This window comes from Patagioenas fasciata, chromosome 2, assembly GCF_037038585.1.
Source record: "Patagioenas fasciata isolate bPatFas1 chromosome 2, bPatFas1.hap1, whole genome shotgun sequence".
Taxonomy (NCBI): Eukaryota; Metazoa; Chordata; class Aves; order Columbiformes; family Columbidae; genus Patagioenas; species Patagioenas fasciata.
The window spans coordinates 34,504,045-34,522,971 of NC_092521.1; the positions used below are offsets into that span (position 1 = coordinate 34,504,045).

At 39.4% G+C, this 18,927-nt stretch overlaps 1 protein-coding gene across 5 annotated transcripts in view; it reads left to right on the forward strand.

Moving 5' to 3' along the window:
• STAU2 (staufen double-stranded RNA binding protein 2) overlaps nt 1-18,927 on the forward strand; it is a 175,041-nt gene that overhangs the window by 3,052 nt on the left and 153,062 nt on the right. For 4 of the 5 annotated variants that reach the window (XM_065830481.2, XM_065830483.2, XM_071804001.1 and 1 more), the window contains exons 2-3: nt 15,631-15,838; nt 16,921-17,051. In XM_065830481.2, the coding sequence (XP_065686553.1) occupies nt 15,640-15,838; nt 16,921-17,051 (330 nt within the window). In that variant the 5' untranslated portion in view covers nt 15,631-15,639. Of the gene's footprint in view, nt 1-248; nt 274-15,630; nt 15,839-16,920; nt 17,052-18,927 lie in introns of those variants that run through there. The other variant, XM_071803999.1, reaches the window with a different exon arrangement.

The following is an 18,927-nucleotide window of genomic DNA, read 5'->3' on the forward strand; positions in this document are numbered from 1 at the left end:
GTGTTTTTCACAATAGTTCTTGAATTTTCTATATCTTCCAAAAAGAGGAACAGGCAGAGAATGGCCCTCTTAAAGCTGCTGTGGGTACTGATGTCAAAATCCACATGGGAAACCAGGAATCCCTCCTACCCCTTTCTGCCTCCACGCTTCTCAACTGTTCCTGTTGCTGGTTTCACCACGTTACGCTTCCAAATACACCCATGTTAGGGTCCGTGCTGCCGGAGGCCCTGATGTCACCCAGCCACCCCTCTTTCATCTGCCTGCTGTTTGCTGGTGGGTTTTGTATGTGTGGTCTCTGAAACCATCAGGGCAGGGATTTCCATTTGGTTGAGGATGTATAAAGCAGGAGGCCGGGTCAGGGAATGAGGCTGACAGCTCGGCTTAGGGAGGAGGGGGTCTATGGTGCAAGGTGGGGAGCAGAGTTGGTGGGAGCCATGTGACGAACTCTGGGAAGAGAGGAAGTGGAACCTGTGTATAACATAGTTAATATATGTATTAAAAGTCAAGGGCTCTGCATTTAGGGGGCCTGCTCATTGTCAGTGACTAGTCATGATCAGCATTAGCCAAAGTATGTTTGCATTAAAAGATCAAGAGTTCAGTAAAAATCTGAGAGATGTCTTGTCAGGCATTGTTCTGGTAACTATTTAGAATATAAAAAATTGCTTCCCACAACTCCTAATCTAAAAATGAATTTTGAAAAAACGTCTGTGGTAGAGTAATACTGTAGTCACATGCATGTCTGTAGCTATTCAAGTTTGTTCATACTTCACCTCAACAGCAACTGTTTTGTGTTGTGTTCTTTTTTTTTTTTTTTTTATTTTGTTAAGCTGGTAGTACTTGGAAAGTTTCCCAGTAGTGCAATCTGTACTCCAGGGTCACATTGTGCTCACCTGTGTCATACCGCATCTTTTCTGTTGGATTAGTCAAGTACAGTTGTATGTAGTACGTCACTAGTATGTTACGAATGTATTGATACATAGCCAAATAAATTCAAACTATGAAATTGATTTTCTTTTTTTCCTGGTAAAGAACACTCTTTTTTGTTTTGCATATTGAGTTATTTAATTTTGTGAATGCAGTGTATTCCTATATCCCCGTAATCTTCTGATTTAGTCACCATTAAAATGATGTGAGGGGGGCCTTTTTAGACTAATTAGAAATGAGTGAGCACAGGTTCCTCTTGGTGTTTGAGGAGGTCCTAGTGATAGCCAGTGGCCAATTATTATGGTGAGTATGGGTTAACCTGGCATCCTTAGTTTCTGGGCAAAGACAGCTTCACAAGATGTTTACCATAATACCACATGCTCAGAGGGTATGTTTACAGACTCATCCTCTGAAAACTTCTGAAGGCAGTGGTCACGTGTCCAGTTTTGCTGCTTGCCAGCTTTGAGTAGACTGTTTGCCTCCAGGCTGAAGGAAATGTTTCTGAGCATGGGAGACTAGATGTTCTTGGGAAGTTTCTTGTACTGGAAGTGATCACCTGTTGGAACAGAAGAGTTCTTTAAGAGATGGCAAACCTTTTTATTGCTATTGCTATAATTGGTTTCTTGGGTTTGGCAGCTGTTATGTATTTGTAGTTTCCACTTTCTTACACAATAAACTCAGTTAAAAAAAGTAGTGTTATACATATATAGGGATATTTCAATATAGTAAACATGCAGATTGATGCCAGTAACTGGAGATGTCCACATAAGTAACTGGCTGTAAATCCGTGTCACCCAGTTGATACAGCCATACAACTGATAAATTTTGCACGGAAGAAATCAAGCTACTGTTCCCAAGGTGAAAGTGCAGAACTGATACAGAGCAATGTTGGGTCACTGTGCAGCATATCCAGTTGTACTGATACAAATAAAACAGTGAAATAACAAAGTTTGTAGGAGCTTGACTTTGTTAGAAAAGAAGAAGAAATAATGTAAGATTGCTTGTTAAGAAGTCGTGTGTTCTTTTTTGTTATTTCCTCCTCCCCCCACTCCGCCCTGGTTCTTCTTCAGTCCTGGATACTGAGTTGCAGGGCTTTTTCCTTTCCAGACTGTGGAAAATGTTTTCTCTACTTTTTATTCCATAGTACTTAAACCTGCCTTCTTTGAACTGTGTTCTCTCTGTGGTGGCAGTATCCCTTGAGTGGACATTGCTGGTGGGTATTTTGCTTAAGAGTATACACTCAAGAGACTGTTTCTTTTGTACCTGTTTTAAGGCCTGGGAATCTTAATGAATGACTCCAGAGGGATTTTCTCAAGAACCCTTCTGACCCTCTTATAATTCCATGCAAGAAAGACACTGGGCTTCTATGAAATAGGTGTCCTCTTGGCTTCTGCATGGCAGCTAAGGCTATCTGTCCTTCATGAAGGAGGATGAGAAGCTTGTCCTGGATCAGGAGGCAGGTAAAGCTCACCCTGGTTTCTCAGAGACGTCTCTCAACATTCTCTTCTAGCTGAATCTCCAGGGTTAGATACAGGATTTGATGTCTTCAGAAGGATAAATGATCTGCATCATCTTTTCTTCACCCCTCTTCAGCTGGCCAGTCTTTATCACTTAGAGCTTTAAACAGGTGAAAAGTCATTGAAGATGCAAGGACTGGATCCCATTTCCATGGGCTTGATGGAGTTTTCATTCATGAGGACATTCTGGATGTGAATTCTCTTATGAAACTGACCATTCTACAAGTTACTGTTGGTGTCAACTCACCAGAGTTGGTGGCTTTGGAAGCCCTTTTTCGTGTGACCATTAAGCTATAGGTAGATCTTTGATTCACTTCTTCTGGTTCTCTTTGAATCCCACTGCAGTCAGAACCCCTTGGTGTTTGTGACATTTGCCTTCATTATAGGTAGGCATGAAAGCAAACCACTGCTGTAGCTGGTGGGGCGAATCTTTAATGCTGTAGCTTTAATATCATACTTGAAGTATTTTAAAAGAGATTGGAAGCAGCAACTTAACTGTTCTGGATTTGATTTTTTTTTTTTTTTTTTTTGGTCACAGTAATACTTTGAACTTTTTCAAAGCCACCTCTGTGCTCACTAGGAATTTTGGCATCTCTAGCACCAAAAAAGCAGCAGCTTTATTTGCTATAATTGCACATACTGCCTGGTGCTGTTTACATTTGTTCATGCACTTCATAGCTGACAGGAGGAAGGAAGACATGGTTACTATCAAACTAATATACCTGATATATCCCTAGGGCAGGACAGAGCACTGCAGGTGAACAGGATTAGCTGAGGCAGTTCTGGTTCCAGGGCCTACTCTGCTTTTCAGATGTGCATGTCTGCTGTTGCACTGGATCGAAGACCTCAGCTCCACAGCTCACTTCCACCTAAACTTCTGCTGCTGGCACGTCACAGCCAAGATGCTAGATGACTTTTGGGCTATGAGCACTCCTTCCCTTTGTTAGCAATGGACATCCTTTTTCACAGGAGGTGTAACTGTATTGGGCATATATATGTAGCCACATAACACGTTCTCTTGGAGATCCTGGAAAATAGGGTCCTTCGCTTTTGCAATTTTGCATGGTTTTTTCTTGGTTTGTTTCTTTTAAATTTGACTTTGGTTTTGAAGGTGAGGATGTCATGGTTGAGATGGACAAATGACATAGACCAAGTTCTTCCAGGATGAAAGTAGTAGATGCCATTTATTGCCACAAGTGCATTTTTATACAGTTTTACCAGTTCATGTGTTTCTTCACTATTGGTTACAGGTTACAGCAGTAACATTTCATTGGCTAGCTTCGCTATCATGTTCTACTCCCTTCTCTCTCACGAGTACACCTTAATATCTCCAGCTATTCATTTACTTCCATCTTTCTCACGGGTAGGCCTTAATATCTTCAAGGCTAATTTCTGTTCCCATGCCCTCCCTCAGGGAATCTACAGACCCACCATAGTCCCCCACATGAGGAACAGGAGTCTTAGCTCAGTAATGAACAGAAGCATTACCTCCCTGCTAGTTCACAGGCAAGTTTGTTCTTTTCACGCTGGTTTAGGGTGGTTCCAGAGTCACAAAAGCTGACTTCACTCTACTGAAGGTAATGGTCCCAGAGTCCTGAAAATACCGTAAGCGGTGAGAAAGTAATTCCTTCAAAGGGCAGCTCAGAGCATCATCCATATATCGTCTGCTTCCATGTAGTTGTGAGCTTGTGCTGTTGAAGACAGCATTGTCATTCCTCTACTACTTTTTCGCTTTTCCTCATTTCTAGATGCTATTTCCTTTTATTTTGAATGATTTCTTGTTAACACTGAATCAGGTTGCACTTTTGGCCAGGATTGTCCTTTCTTTCATTTCTGACTCTATCTGTTCAAAAATACTTGAAAGAATGCCAAACTTTAATTCATGGTTTGTTTACATTTTTTTCCTGTAGTAGTTATGCTTATAACTTCCTTTTGTCTGGGGAAACAAGTTATTTTGCATCATCAACTATGTGGATGGAGATCTCTTATTTGCTGTCTTATGACATATCCTACTTGATACCACTAGTACATAAGTTGAAGGAAAAAGGCTCCTGGTTTTGTCATGCTGGTTCTGTTCACTCACAGTGTGTTCAGTTTGAACCATATCTCTTTTTACTGGCGGTCTTCCTCTCTGTTGTTGGTTGTTAGTTTAGCATCCTCCTCACTGATTCAACTACTGCAGAGATTAGTCTTTTGCCATCCTGCCAGATGCATGTAGTCTCTGTGCTGCAGCAGAATGTGTGCTCAGTGTGCAGCAAGTTTATAATATTTGGCTAAAATTTAGCACTGATCAGATATGCAACATTTTTTCTAAAGTGTTTTCTGGTTTTGCTAACTCTGAAAAGATGTATAAGCATGCCACTAGATTTTTTTCCTCTCCCCAGATTGTCAGCATCTTCTATAATCTGCAGTCTCTTCAAAGATAAATAACTTACTTGATTATGTTTCATTGCACAGCTTTGTAATTTCTGACCAAAGCGTGGGTTTGCTGCAAGGAATCGGTACACGATTGCTGTTCTTGTGTACCTTACTGAGTTGTTGATGATTCTTTTCGTTCTCAGGGTGCTTGAGGAGTCTGCATTGATAGCTGCCTGCTGTATGTGGCTGGATTGCTACCTCTGTTCCCCTTGGCTTTCTCTTAGACTCTTCCAGGCACGTCTCTTCCCATCTGGAACCCAGTGTTAGTAGCTGCAGGTCACCACTGGCTACATATGACCTGTCCACTTCCTTAATTTTTGGACTGTTTGTTTTGATTGTTGTTGACCCAGGCTTTTCTCATCAGTTTTGCAATGGTTCATGACCTTGCCTCCAAACACAGCATCTCTAAACTGTTAATTTTCTCCAGTTGAAAACTTGGATTTTGTGCTTTCCTTAAGTCAGAGAATTTGGTACATTCAATCCGATGCTCAGTAATTCTTGTACCTTTATTCATCAGCTGAGGAGATCTGCACTTAACATAGGGAGGAGGCTCTTTGAATTCTGTAGAACTGATTTGACAAGGTCCCATTCTGTCCCCTACTGAACAAGGCACTAGTCTCATGAGCTGTATGTTGAAATTATATCTTAAGCATTGCAAAATGTGTCTATGGGAGAGCTGAGAGAAAAGGAAAGCTCCAGGAGTGATTCATGAATCGGAGATGGCAAATTGACCCCAGTTTTGTCTGGAAGCTGCAGCTTGGAAGCTGTATCAGACTTCAAGGCGATGTTCATCACTCTAGTGAAATACTGGTTTTGTTTAAATACACTCATGAAGAACAAAAAAAGGCACAAACCCCAGAATTTGATCTATTTCTAAAAATAGAGCACAACATCCACTGCTTTGTCTACTGAAACCTCATTCTCTGAGAATCTTGTAAGTGTTAATGACAGGGGAGTGATTGCAGTATGAGGAGGGCTGGTAGCAAGAGCTGTAACTTTTTGCAGAGAAAAAGGAATATTTCTGCTATTTCCCCAAACTTTGTTAGTTACTTGAAATGTGAGAAGTAGTTGGTTACAGGCAGTCAAGGAAAACCGAGGTAATTTCCTGAATTCCATTACTGATATGCAGTTTCTAGTTAGGGAATAAACTTTTAATCAAGAAATAATTTTTGCCTGCTTCAGAACAAAATAATAGTTGTAGGTATGTATTACTTAGATTAATCCTAGACTAAGAGTAGTTTGTAATTTAAAGTCAGTCAAAGCTTATTAGAGATGTTAGGAATATAACTACCAGTTGCTAGTGCAAATTGGAAAACGTAGCTTCTAGAAATATATATGAGGGAAATTTAAAAATACTAATTAAATAAGAAACTAGGTGCTTGGAAGGAGCTCTGACTATACTCCAATATCACACCTAAGGAACCACTTGCAGCTGTGATGCACACGAGTCTGTAGCAGCAGCGCGTTGAGTCTTGAGTTGTGGTTTTTTCATTTGCTTTCTTAATCCTCTCTGCACTTTAAAGCTGATGATTGATTGTTAAACTAGTGGCTTAGGCTTCCCTTTTTTTTCAGCTCTTTTTCTTCATGAAAAATCTTAGTAATTAATTTTTGGTTTACCTGCCCATCATGTGCTCTACGATGATATGATGACCTCTGTATGTGATGGCAACCGTAACCATTTTATTATAACCCCTTGAGTGTTAGTGGAATATTTAAATGGTTGCACTTGATTGACTTATCCCAGAAAATAAAAATAAAATATATTTCTGATAAGTTGTTCCACATTTTTCTAATCTCAGCTTCTGTGTTCACAATTTCTGGAGTCACTGTATTAATTAGTTATCTCCTTGAACATTTCTGACATGTTTTGCGTGTTTAAATTTTGAGGTGGCCCTGGAAATTCAGCTCAATTTGTGTCAGTGTTGCCTTGAGTCTCTCTTGATTGTCCTACTCTCCCTTCTTCAAGGACTGGGACCAGGTGTAGTCAACTTTTCAAAACATTAGAAATATGACTGCAGATGGCAGAGTGTCTGGGGAGATACAAGTTTTCAGTTTTGAAGGAATCGTAGGTGCTTTACAGTCACAGTAAGGAAAAGATCTAAAGAGTTACACTGCTGGACAGCCAGCTTTTGTCCTTTGGATTAGTTGTTACTCCCAGTTGTAGTAGACAAATGCGACAAAGGATATTACCCTCCAGCGTTGGGGAGTGCAGGTGTCATCCTGCTTCTGATCCGTAAGCCGTTATAGGCAAATATAAGCTAGTTTTTTGGATATACCTCAAACCATGATGGTTTTGGATGTGGACAGCTTTCAACAAAGAAGGTGCTGATGATCAGCTTGCTGTTTCATGAGGGCGTTTCACATTTTCTTCTCTATGATAATTCAGGGTATTCTGGCTGGGTCAAACCAATGGCTGTGTCTGAACCAATGTTCTGGCAAGATGGTTCGGTGTCTTTTCTTGGCATAAAGTTTGTGGCAGTGTGAGAGCTGGGTTAGCTTATATTGGCTGTTGGAAATTTCCATGGCATTTTTGACCATCTTCTCTGTTTTCTGGACAGCAATAATAAATTGAAGCAAATGAACTTTCTGATGAGTTTCTTTGTAAGGTAGTGGATATTTATATGAAGCAACCTAACATTTCCCTCTTGGGCTTTGGGTTATAAACAGGTTGAAAAGCATGGAGATGCTCAAGTGCCTCAGTTTCTGATGCAACAGGTTGACTTTCCTTATCTTTTAGTTTTCTTCTGGCGTTGAAATCTTCAAGTTGGTAATCTAATTGATCTCCCTTGTCATTTCAAATGGGAGTTTCGTGATTAAGCTTCCCAAACTGCCGTGATGCCATGCAGCTGTAGCCATGAGGCATTTGCTCTGACTGCAGACTGTCTTCTCTGAGAGATTTCCAGATGTTTGGGTTTTTTGTTTTGTTTCAGCCTTTGCTTCAGTGATCTTTGATATCAGTGAAGGTGTTTAGTGAGAAGAGCAATCCTTTTTCCATTGTGGTTCAAGATGAGCGTTAATGAAGTTTCCAAGGAGCTGTGTTTCATATCTGCCAGTGAAGTCTCCACCTGAGACCTTAAGTGGCTGTCCAGTACACATGGGACCGGACTGCAATTTTTCTGTTAGAGGAGAAAATTAGCCCAGTGTACAGGCTGGGCTCGTTTAGTTTTGCTTCACGCGGTAAGATACACTGTGGCCTGGGTTGCTCCTTTCTCAGCTTTTTCATGTCAGCCTTGCGGTTGCCAGGGCAGCAAGGGAAGAGCTGCATTCCTGCCTGTCGGTATGCTCTACTTTCTGTTAAGTTTCTGTCGTTACAAGTTTTTAGACTCTTGCACATGCAAATGTGCACAAGTACAGTAAGTGCTCAAACCCCTGTGTTTTCTTTCATTCCTTACAAAATTATGAGTTTAGACACTTTGCCTGTATTTGGAAATCTGAATTATACGTGTCTCTAATCCCTGCCTGAATCCTCATATCTCACTATAAAGCAGTGCCATATGGTACAGGTATAACTTGTTCTGGTGTGAGATACACTGTGCCTGTAGATGGCCTTGTAGGTCATGTGTTCTTCGTATTAGTTACTTGTCTCTTGCTCCAGTGGCTTAAGCAATTTGCTACATCCAAAATATTTGTTTGTTATATTTTCTCTGTGACATACTATGTGTTTGAAGTTGTATGAATCTTAACTCGATGGCAGGGTAAGCTTTTTTTGTTCTAGCCCCTTTGCTAACACATCATAATTAAATGACAACAAAAATCCTGACCTTTGGCTATTTTGTTGATTGAGAAAAATCTTAGTTTTTAGTCTTTGATTCCATAATTAGTTATTTTCTTTGGTCTGGTTTTGTTTGGAAATTTTCCTTTCTTTTCAAAATTACAAAAATCTGTTTTAAAGAGAGCTGTTAAAGATTGGTGACAGATGCAAATAATATGCATTCCCAAGTAGTGGTCATTGATTTAGGGACTCATAGGCTTCGTGTAGCGTTTTGGATCAACATAATATTGGAGATTAGGGAGTCGATACAGTTTCATGATGAAAGGAATTGGCAAGACGAAGCAGTCTGTAGCTCAGTCTTCTGACTCTTAAGTCGTTTGTTTGTTTTAACGTGCTTGTACTGTGTAGCAATTCCAAAGGGAAGTTGAGCTGACTGCTGAACAAGTGGCTGAAGAGTATTCCAAGTGCAGGTTCTTAATCTGTTCAATTTCCCACTTGATTTTTTTTTTTCAAAAGTACCTCCCTGCCTCTGCTCAGAAAGCTTCTTCCTGATCGTATATAGGAGTTTGCAAAGGTAATTCCTCTGTGGATGATAATATCCTTACAAAAACAACTTCTGTGTTTCCTGAAAGTGTGATAGGATTTAATATTCTGACCTGGCGTTCGCTCCAGTCGCCTGGCCCTGCCTTGCCCTCCTGGGAGTTTGTCTGCACTGCTCTTCTGCTCCAAGAGCAAAGGAAGCTGCTTGTTAGGAGCTGGAGTTTTTAGTCAGTCCTCAGGGGCTGAGTTTAGTGTTGAGCAAGCAGGGGAACTTTTTTGTAAGCCTTGCAGCTTCTTGGAATTTGAGTATTAGTCTCTAATATTCTGTGTCAATTCACCTTTCTTTTTGTGAACATTGTTGTCTTTGGTTGTAAATTACTTTATCAAAATAACCATAATAAAAGAGTTCTGCTTTGTGGGATTTTTTTTCCCCTCCCTCTTATACTTTGGGAGAGTAAAAAAAAAAAAAAGAAAATGCTTTTAAGGCCTAACTTTACTAGTTGTTAATTAGCTGGTAGCTATGCCCAGATTGCCACTGAAATTCAGATTCTCTAGTGTAGGGGCGTCAAACTAATTTTCACCGGGGGCCACATCAGCCTTATTGTTGCCTTCAAAGGGTCGAATGTAATTTTAGGACTGTATAAATGAAGGAGTAGTTACAGTGAGGCTGACGTGACCCCCGGTGAAAATGAGTTAGACAGGCCTGCTCCAGTGTAAGGCACTGTAAAAAAACCAAACCAAGCAAAAAACCAAACAAAACACCAGAAAAACCAGGCCACAGGTTTCTGAAGATGAAATTGTTGAGGATGAGATCATGGGGTTTGTGTGGAATAGCGTGAAGGAGCTGAACTTCAGTGTGCGGTTTGACGGTGGAGCTAAGCGGATTAGCAGGAGCTGAAAGGGCTAATTCCTTGCGCCCACTCCAGGTCAGGAGTTTGTGGACCGCCCTGCACGGACATGGATGTTCCTCTGATCTTCCTCCTCGCCCACACGTGAGCTGGTTCAGTGAGGTAAATGGACAGAAGAATATTAGCTTTTTGCTGGAGGGGAGAGAGGACACGGGGTTGTCCCTGCTATGGCAGCAAGTCATTGGATTAGTTTGACTGTTGGCAAAAGACCCCTAGTGAGGCAGAAAACAAGAAATTGATGGAGGAGCAAAACGGGAGGACCAATTGTAATATAGAATAAATATCTAATATATATATTAGATCCTGTGTGATTTCATACATAGTTTGCCAATTTTGCCTATTTAAAATGTTGAAATATGATACATTTTATTAGTAATTCTAGATAACCACCTAGTGACTGGTGCTTTAAGTCATGCTCTGGCTAAAGTGCTGCTGTGTGGCTATCTTGTTATTTGTTTTTATAGAACAGGAAAGATTGAATTAACAGCTGCTCTGAAGGTAATGCAGAGCTGTGTGTTTTCTGTCATCCCCAAATAAACTGTTGGATATAACACAGTAAAAAGACATTACATAAAGCTTAGGACTTCTTTAATACTTTTTATATTAGTGTACATATATATATATATAAATATTTATCATAAATGTGAGAAATTACACACAAGAAGAGCATTTTACCTTTTGGCAGTTTTCAATGCTTTTGTGTAACTGAGTGAAGTAATATCAGGAGAACAGAAGGAGAATGGGGAGTTTAATGGAACTTTAAGGCTAAAACTAAAACCAAACCTTCCTTAGGAAGCTGTTACCTCTATTAGGGTTCTGTGGCTTGGGACTTTTGTATAAGTATCACATTAAGCTGCTAACCAAAGCTGGGGTTGATCTGGAAAAAAATCTTGAGATGTTGCTTGCTTAAACACTGCCCCCAGTCTGTTGTAATGCTGTTCCTGTACCTTTCAATATTTTCATTAATGATGTGGATGAAACAGTACGCTTATTAAATTTGTAGATGCTGTAAAGCAGACTTGGAGGAGACTGCAACCGTTTTAGAACTAGAATTAGAATTCAGTGTGATATTGAAAAATTAAAGGAGTTGAGTTTTTTTACCTTTTTTTTTTTTTTTTTCCTGAATAAGGGATTTGAAGGAAGACAAGAACAAAGTCTCATTAGTTGCAAAACAGTGAGATTCACAGAGTGCAGGCTAGAACTTGCTTGACAGCAGTTCTGTAGAGAAGGACCCAAGATCATTAGCGTGATACTGCTGTGAAAAATAGGCACTGATTAGAATGTATAAGCAGAAGTATTTGGTATATGAGATGCAAGATATGTCAAGTAATTTTTCTTATTCAGCATTGACTGGCCCTCAGCTGTTACCTTTGTCAAGCACTTTACAAATACATAGTACATGCCTTGTGTTACACACTTGTGCGGATTAGATCTGGTACGTTGGGTTGTATGACGGAGCCATGTGAAAGCGTGATAGCACTCTACTGCATAAATGCATTTTCACTTTCTGCACAGATGCAGTCCAGTCTTCCGTTTCAGCTACTAGGGTCATTAGTTTCTCCAACTGCTGTTTTTTTCATACAACTTGTGGTTCAAGTCAAGTGTTGCCTTTTTTTCAATTTTTCCACTATGTAAAACTGTATTTGACTTGAAAACTCATTGTTCGTGTTTTCTGCCTTCTGTGCTGTCTTATCTCTCTTTGCTTATTCAATTAGTGTGACATATTCTAAGAATTATTTCACCTGAGTATTTAATTCATATCTCCTATCAGGATCTAGAGATATAAAGTGATTCATGTTCCAGAAGAGTAAAAGAAATTATAATCATCAGAAAAAATATAAGTAATTCTTTATGTTGTGCGGTATTTTTTAGCATGACACAAGTGTATTCACAGCTGTTAAAAATATTATGCACCTGTGAGTATAACTAAATCAATGTTATTTTTCCTAACTTACAAGAAAAGTTAATGAAACATTAGCAATATTTTAACTTTCAAATGTGAAGCAGTTTTCTTTTGTTTTTTTAATGTGAGTTTGTTTTGGTTTGGTTATTTTTAGTGTGAGAGGAAAGTTTGGAGTTTAGACATAGTTTAACAGGAAAGTTAATACCGTTTAATGAAACCTGTATGCAAATTGCCGTCAAAAGTGGAAATTAAGTCAAATGCAATTATAGTATAATGACATTCCTTTAAATGCCTGCTATAGCATTTCTAATACAGCTGTGCAGGTTAATAAGAGAGGAAAGAGCATTGCAGCATTTCAGAAGGCACCATAAGCTCTGGAATAGAACTTTCAAAAAACGGTAGGACTGCGACTTGCGGACTTTGACTGGACAGGCAGGGACGTGACTGAGACTGTAAGCAATGTCATTGCTGTGCTGTCTCGGCGTGGCAGCTGGATAGAGACACGGAGCTGTGTGTCACAGCTGCCCAGCCTGGCCTTCTGAGCAGCCCCAGCATCCGCAACCACTGTCCAGCGGGGAGGGAAACTCCACTGGAGACGCTGGGGTGTAGCCGTTTCCCTAGATGTGAGTTGGGTTGGCCAGCTGAAATGAGGGCTTTTCTAGTTGTATGCATAATATCCTAAATAAACTACCCCTTTTGTATATGGCCAGTTTTTTAAAAAATATCCACGTAGAAGATGTAAAATTATTTTTGATTATATAACTGCGTTTAATCTCTGACCATCTTAGTGAAATCTCTCTCCCTCAAGTCCTGCAATTTGTTGTGTAGTAACAAACAGGCCTGTGCCCATAGTGGGAAGGCCCCAAAATGTTTTTGCTTCTCTCTTTATAAGATAGTATGATACATATGTAAAACATGTAAAGAAAAGATGTAGCATATAGATTTTGTCTCCTTTTGATGACATCGAAGATTATTTGCTTGGTAATGTGAAAATGACATGACAGCAGTATATCAACTATATTCTCTCTGTTGTCTATTAGCGGATTTTTAGAACTGATTACAAATTGATTATCTTCACACCTCATATATTGAAGAGTTAGTACCTACAATTATATTTAGCTCCTGGGCATCTTTCTTTATGCAGATCAATTTATGAAACAGTTACAGTTTCTTGTAGGAGTTTTTTTGGCTTTAGATATACAAGAAAACTAATAAAATAAACAACCCCCCCACCTAATATGTTATGATTTTATTCTAATTTCACAGTTTAATTTCCTGTGTACTTTACTGCAGGATAAATAATGTATTTTTTCTCCTGAACTTTATAGAAGTTCGTTTTTAGAATTCCTTGATACTATTATCAAACTGATTTTTTTTGTTCTTAATAGAAAAGGACCAATCCTACAAAAATATCCCAGCAATACTATAGGAGCTATAAATATACTTCATTATTTTATTTGGTTATTTGTAATTTCTGCTTTCTTGAAACAATGAACTTTCATAATACTGAAAGCTAGACAGGGCACTGCCCTAGAATTATGTGTTCGGTATTTTCTCATACAATATTATGTGAGTGATGGCTTTCTTGTACTTGTGGTTGTAAGCTAAAATGCTGTAAATACTCTAAGGCAGGAGTGTCCAACTCACTTTCACCGGGGGCCACATTTATACAGTCCTAAAATTACATTTGGTCCCTTGAAGGCAACCACAAGGCTGATGTGGCCCCCGGTGAAAGTGAGCTCGACACGCCTGCTCTAAGGAGTTTCTTAAACTTGAATTATTGCGATCGTGTTTCAAGTTATATTGGTTTCATTTTAAAGATGTTTAAAAAATACGGCCTGGTTCTGCCATCATTGACTTTGATGTTTACAATTAAGGAGCATTTTGAATGAATTCTGATCTGTATGAATGTATTTAAAATCAGAATGGAACATGTAGTACACCAAAGAATTCTATAGTTATACACGTCCTCAGTCTTTAGGTTAGACCCTTCTACTAGTACTGCTGTGTGGTATTTGCTGTTAAGTGGCAGTAGGATTTTTACAGTCTGAATTTAGTATTTTTGAATATATTAAGTATTTTAATACATCTCAGCTGACTGCATATCTACTTTTAAAATCTGTCACTATTAACATTTTACTTATGGTATTTATGAAAAGGGCAAGTGATTGCATCTTAGCTTCATTTTAATTCTTTTTAACTCTTGCCTTTCTAGAGATTTAAATCAGTTGTCTGTTTTTCCTCAGTAATAAAAATGGCATTCCACTCTGAACCTCTTCTCCAAAGCACAGAGTCACAGTAGTAGAATTTATTATTTTCTTTATACTAGTACAACTCTGCTAAAGTAGTTGCACTCAATGGTGTATTGAGTGATTTGGATCTTAATCCAACAACACTGCTCCTCTGAATAGGGATACTTGGATATTTTTTAATGGATTGGGAGGGAGAAGGGCAAAAATACTGATTAAAAAAATGGTATAGTTGAATTCATTTCAGTAAGACCCTAATTAGGAAGGTTTTCCTGTGCTGGATGGGATTTTTGCTTCAGAAGAGAGCATTACCCCGTGACGGAGGAGTGCTGGGCTCCATCCTCCCCTGCCTTTGTCAGAGGGACCAGAGCTGCTGCGGGGAGAGGTCCCAGGTCCAGCTTTTTGTTGGCTGTTAGAGGGTTCATCTCTCTGTCTTTGCTATACACACTGTATAATATAATGTGAGGCCTAAAAAATAGTCTCTGCCCTTGCTGCTGAATAAAATACATCATCATTTGCTCCTGATGCCAAAAGGAGAATCCTAAGACTTTTCCCTGAGGACTGAGAATGACTGCCTCCTCATTTGGGTAGATTGCCTCAGGTGCCTACTGGCCTCTGAACTGCTCCCCTGTGGTTTTTGCAAGACTCTTTGTCAGCAGCCAAAATTTTACTGAGGAGCTTACTTTCTGTGAATAAGATGAAGGAGCTGTGCCCTGACCCTGCTTTGTTTATAAATGTAGACTTGGCCAGAGAACAGGTACTGGTAATAAAGAATCTCATTTGCGTAGATGGAAAGAGATGATTAGTACCTTGCATATTCTAAGTAAATGCTTTAGGCACCGCATTAAAGGCTAGTTTAGGAAATCCTAGTACTTGTGCTAGTAATTTGTAGAAGGATTGAAGTGCTTCACCTGTCGACTGGTTAAGCAGTGATCTTTCAGAACTTGCTGCTTTGGTGTTTTTTTGTTTGCTTGTCTTCTGTTATTTTTTCTCTTTTATAGTTTGGTAACATGCAGAAAAAAATAGGGAATTTCTCTTGTGGCCTTATTTGGTATTTTGTGTGCGCTTTACTGCACTATGGTAAAAGATTGCTATGACAGTTTGTTGCAAGGACATGCTCTCTTGAAGAAATTGACAGATGCTAATCTCATCCACATAATAATTATATGGACTTTTATTCTAGAATAATCATTCTTTGCGCTATCTTTCAGGCAGGGTCACCCCATAGTTGAGCAACAGATCCTGAAATCAGAGTGTGTGGATTCTTTGGTGATTTTCTTGGGCTGTGAGCTGTTCCTTTGTTGCATCAATTGGGAAGTAGTGCATGCTGAGGCATGACTTTTGTGGATAGTTATATGGCCCAGATCCAGGAGCAAAAAAGAGGTGTTGTTAGCATCACTACTTTAATTTGACTTTCAAAATGCAAAGTGCCCTGCTCATAATAATTTGTTTATTGCAGTGACAGGCGATGGCACAAGTTAAGATGCAGACTACAGCAAACCTGTCCGGACCTACCATGTCCCCTATGGTGCTACCCCTACCAGTTACAACTACAAATACACTTGGTCTGCCATCCACAATGAACGGATCCATTTCAGAATCGACTGCCAGCTCTAGCAGTCCTACTGCCACCCTTGGGGATCCTGCACCTCCTAGCAACTCACCAGGTAAGTTGGTACAGGTATATTTTCTTTAGTGTCTAAATGAATCTTTTTGAGGACTTGTTAATTACAAGAAAAATAAAAGAAGATAGGTCTTAAATATGATTAAAATAAAGCAAAAAAATTCTGTAGAAAAATACATTGGTTAAATGAACTGTTAACTAGGTTTAGTTTCTTTAGCTGAGCTCAGACTTACAGTGACATATTGGTCAATGATATAAAAACTCAGAAAAGAGCATGTCTATTTTGTCAAATTCAGAGCGTATCTTTTTTAGAGAAGTTTTAGTGGTGCAGGAAGGCCTCCAAGTGTATTTCTCTTCCCTAGAACAGAATGTCTTCAGACTGCTTGGCAGTATTTGGTGTTTCCTTTGTAGCCTAATAAATGCTGTAATTCCTAAGCTGAACTGGGTATAAAATACAGAAATTTTATCCTAACAAATTAAGCAAGAAATTACAGTGTGTTAGAGATAAACACAAAGAAGTTGAAAAAGAAATAGCAGAAGGCTGAAAAATAGTAAGGCAGTGTACATGCAGTATGTAGTATAAGGAAAGCCAAACAAAATCCTCGAAGAGGGAGGAAAGGTGTTCTTTGGGAGTGCTCTGATTATTGTGAGGAAAGCCTGAAACACTGGGAAAGAAGCAGGGAAAAGCAAGTGAGTATCACAGGGCTTTTTCTGCTATTTTTATCTTGCAAGCCTTATGCTATCCACCTCTGCTTCAAAGTGTCAGGAAACCATTCTGAAAGAGTAGTCATTGCCTGGAAGCAGCATACTCCTGACAGTAAACTTTGGTGGTGTAGAAAATGTAGCATATGTTTATGTCCTCCTACACTGTCATCTTTTATAGAGACATTTTGGACAGAAATAGTTGTATTATTTTAAATTGCATGTGATCAAAATGATTATTGTAAAATGCACATTCTCATGTGATTAATATGTAAATGGTATTTAAAAATTGTATTTAGCTTATGTGCAAAAATTATTTTTTAGCCAAAGTGTTTTCTAAGCATGCTGCTGCTTTTGCAAAGCTTTGCGAAGTTGTGAAGAATACATTTCTCCACAAAAACTTTACAGACTCTTTATTTACAGCTCCTCTCCAAGATAACATGGCAAACCCCAAAGAGAAAACTCCAATGTGTCTGGTAAATGAGTTAGCCCGTTTCAATAGAATTCAACCCCAGTATAAGCTTCTGAATGAAAGAGGGCCTGCTCATGCCAAGGTAAGGTCACAGTTCCAGGTGATGAACCATAACCTTAAATACTGAACAGATAATATCATGGTCTGGACAAGCGTGCTTGTCAAACGCAGCCGCACTCCTAGTGTAAGGAGTTTCTTACTCTTCTTTGTTTTGCCCTATTTTTTTTTTTTTTACGCTTTCTGAAAGTATGTCTGTATTTCTGTTGAAGCTTTGTAGATAATTTTGTGCCTTAGTTTCACTTCCACCTTTGAGTTTATATTTGTTGGTCTCTGTAAAGACCTTGTGAAGGTCTTTCCAGGGTATCACCAACCTCTCTGAATCATTGTGAAGCATTTGCGTTTTAAGCTGCATGAATCCTTCTCCCCAGTCGGCTTGCCTCTGCTAACTACCTCTGCATTTGTTTCATGGTAGTGCAGATAATGACAAAGCTAGTTTGCAAAATGCTTATTGATACAATTTCGTGTCCATAAAGTTGATTGCATTGGTACTGTATCTTTGGATCTTGCATTATAAGGCACAAACTTCATTACTGTTCTTTGCTTTAAATTCTGTGCAACTTTTAAGATTTATGGTGACATTAAGACTCCTAATACGATTACAGCAGTAAGATTTCTAGTGAACAGACAGTTAAGTCTGGTCAGTTCTCTTATCAATTTGGATATCCAACTGTCGAGGGTTTAGATTGCGGGGTGACAATAAAACCATGGCAGATGTATTGTTATCCTCCTCTCCCCCCCATTTCTTCCTTTTGCCCTTCCCTCTCTCTGCTTCCCACTAAGGACAGGCGATCGGGAGAGAAAAGAGGACAAAGAGAGTTTGAAAAATTAAAGATATTTTACTAATGCTACTAATAAGAATAGAGAAAATTATACAAAATATACAAAACCAATCTTGAAAGTCTCAGCAACTACAGAGACAGCACCCGAAATCCTGGATTGGACCCTGCAGCCAACCGGAGCTGGATTCAATCTGTCACTAGGCCTCAGTTTGCAGGGACGACCAGCAAGGTCCTCTCCTAATGTCGGCCATAAGCAGAAGGAAAAAGGGACGAGATCCTCATGATCTCCCACTTTTATATGAAGTATTCATGTGAATGGAATGTTATACACAGTTGGTCAGTTTCTTGGTCACTTGTTTCTCGTTGCCCCTCTCGCGAGATGTCCATCCGTGCTTATCAATAAGTTTGCATTCCATTGCTAGGTTTATCAAAACATGTATCTGGTTCTCCAGAAAAATGCAGCTAATATGAAGGCTTTAGCTGACAGGCAAATTCACTAAAAGAGAAACTTGTTTTTTAACAAAACCAGGACACCAACTTAATTCCTTAAGTGCAAATTAAGATGCTTTTGGATGATAGGGAACACAGAAGGATATTCTCATGATGGTAATTTTCAGACATAGTTTTGAATTTCCTCCCTAGTTAGGAGCAATATGGGAGGGGAGAAAAGGGCCTGAAAAACTCTGAGAGAGAAAATGGTGTATTTAGTAGCTGATTTGCACTCAGTATTTCGAGAGTGGCAAAACTGTAGATGACACAGGAGTGGGACCACCCTGCAGATCCGCAGCACTATCAGCTGCTCGTGGGCTGCCTCTCTGCCACTGCCCCTTGTTTCTCAGTTGCATGTTACGTTGTCAGCGAGCGCAGAGCTGATGCAAACCACGGACCTTCTGGTTTGGCCAGTGTTCGTCCATCCTTTGTGCTGGTGGGAATGATGTCAGCAGGTGCAGGGCTGCTGAGAATCAGGAGGCTTTTGGGATCCCTCAGTGCAAATGGAAATTGATGTGTCCTTCCTCTTCCTGCAAGCCTTTGGCACTGCAGGATACACTGGTTGATTGATTTTAAGTTGTGGCATGTTAAATCTGTTGGCTTTTTGTAACGTTTTGCTGTTGTATTGTA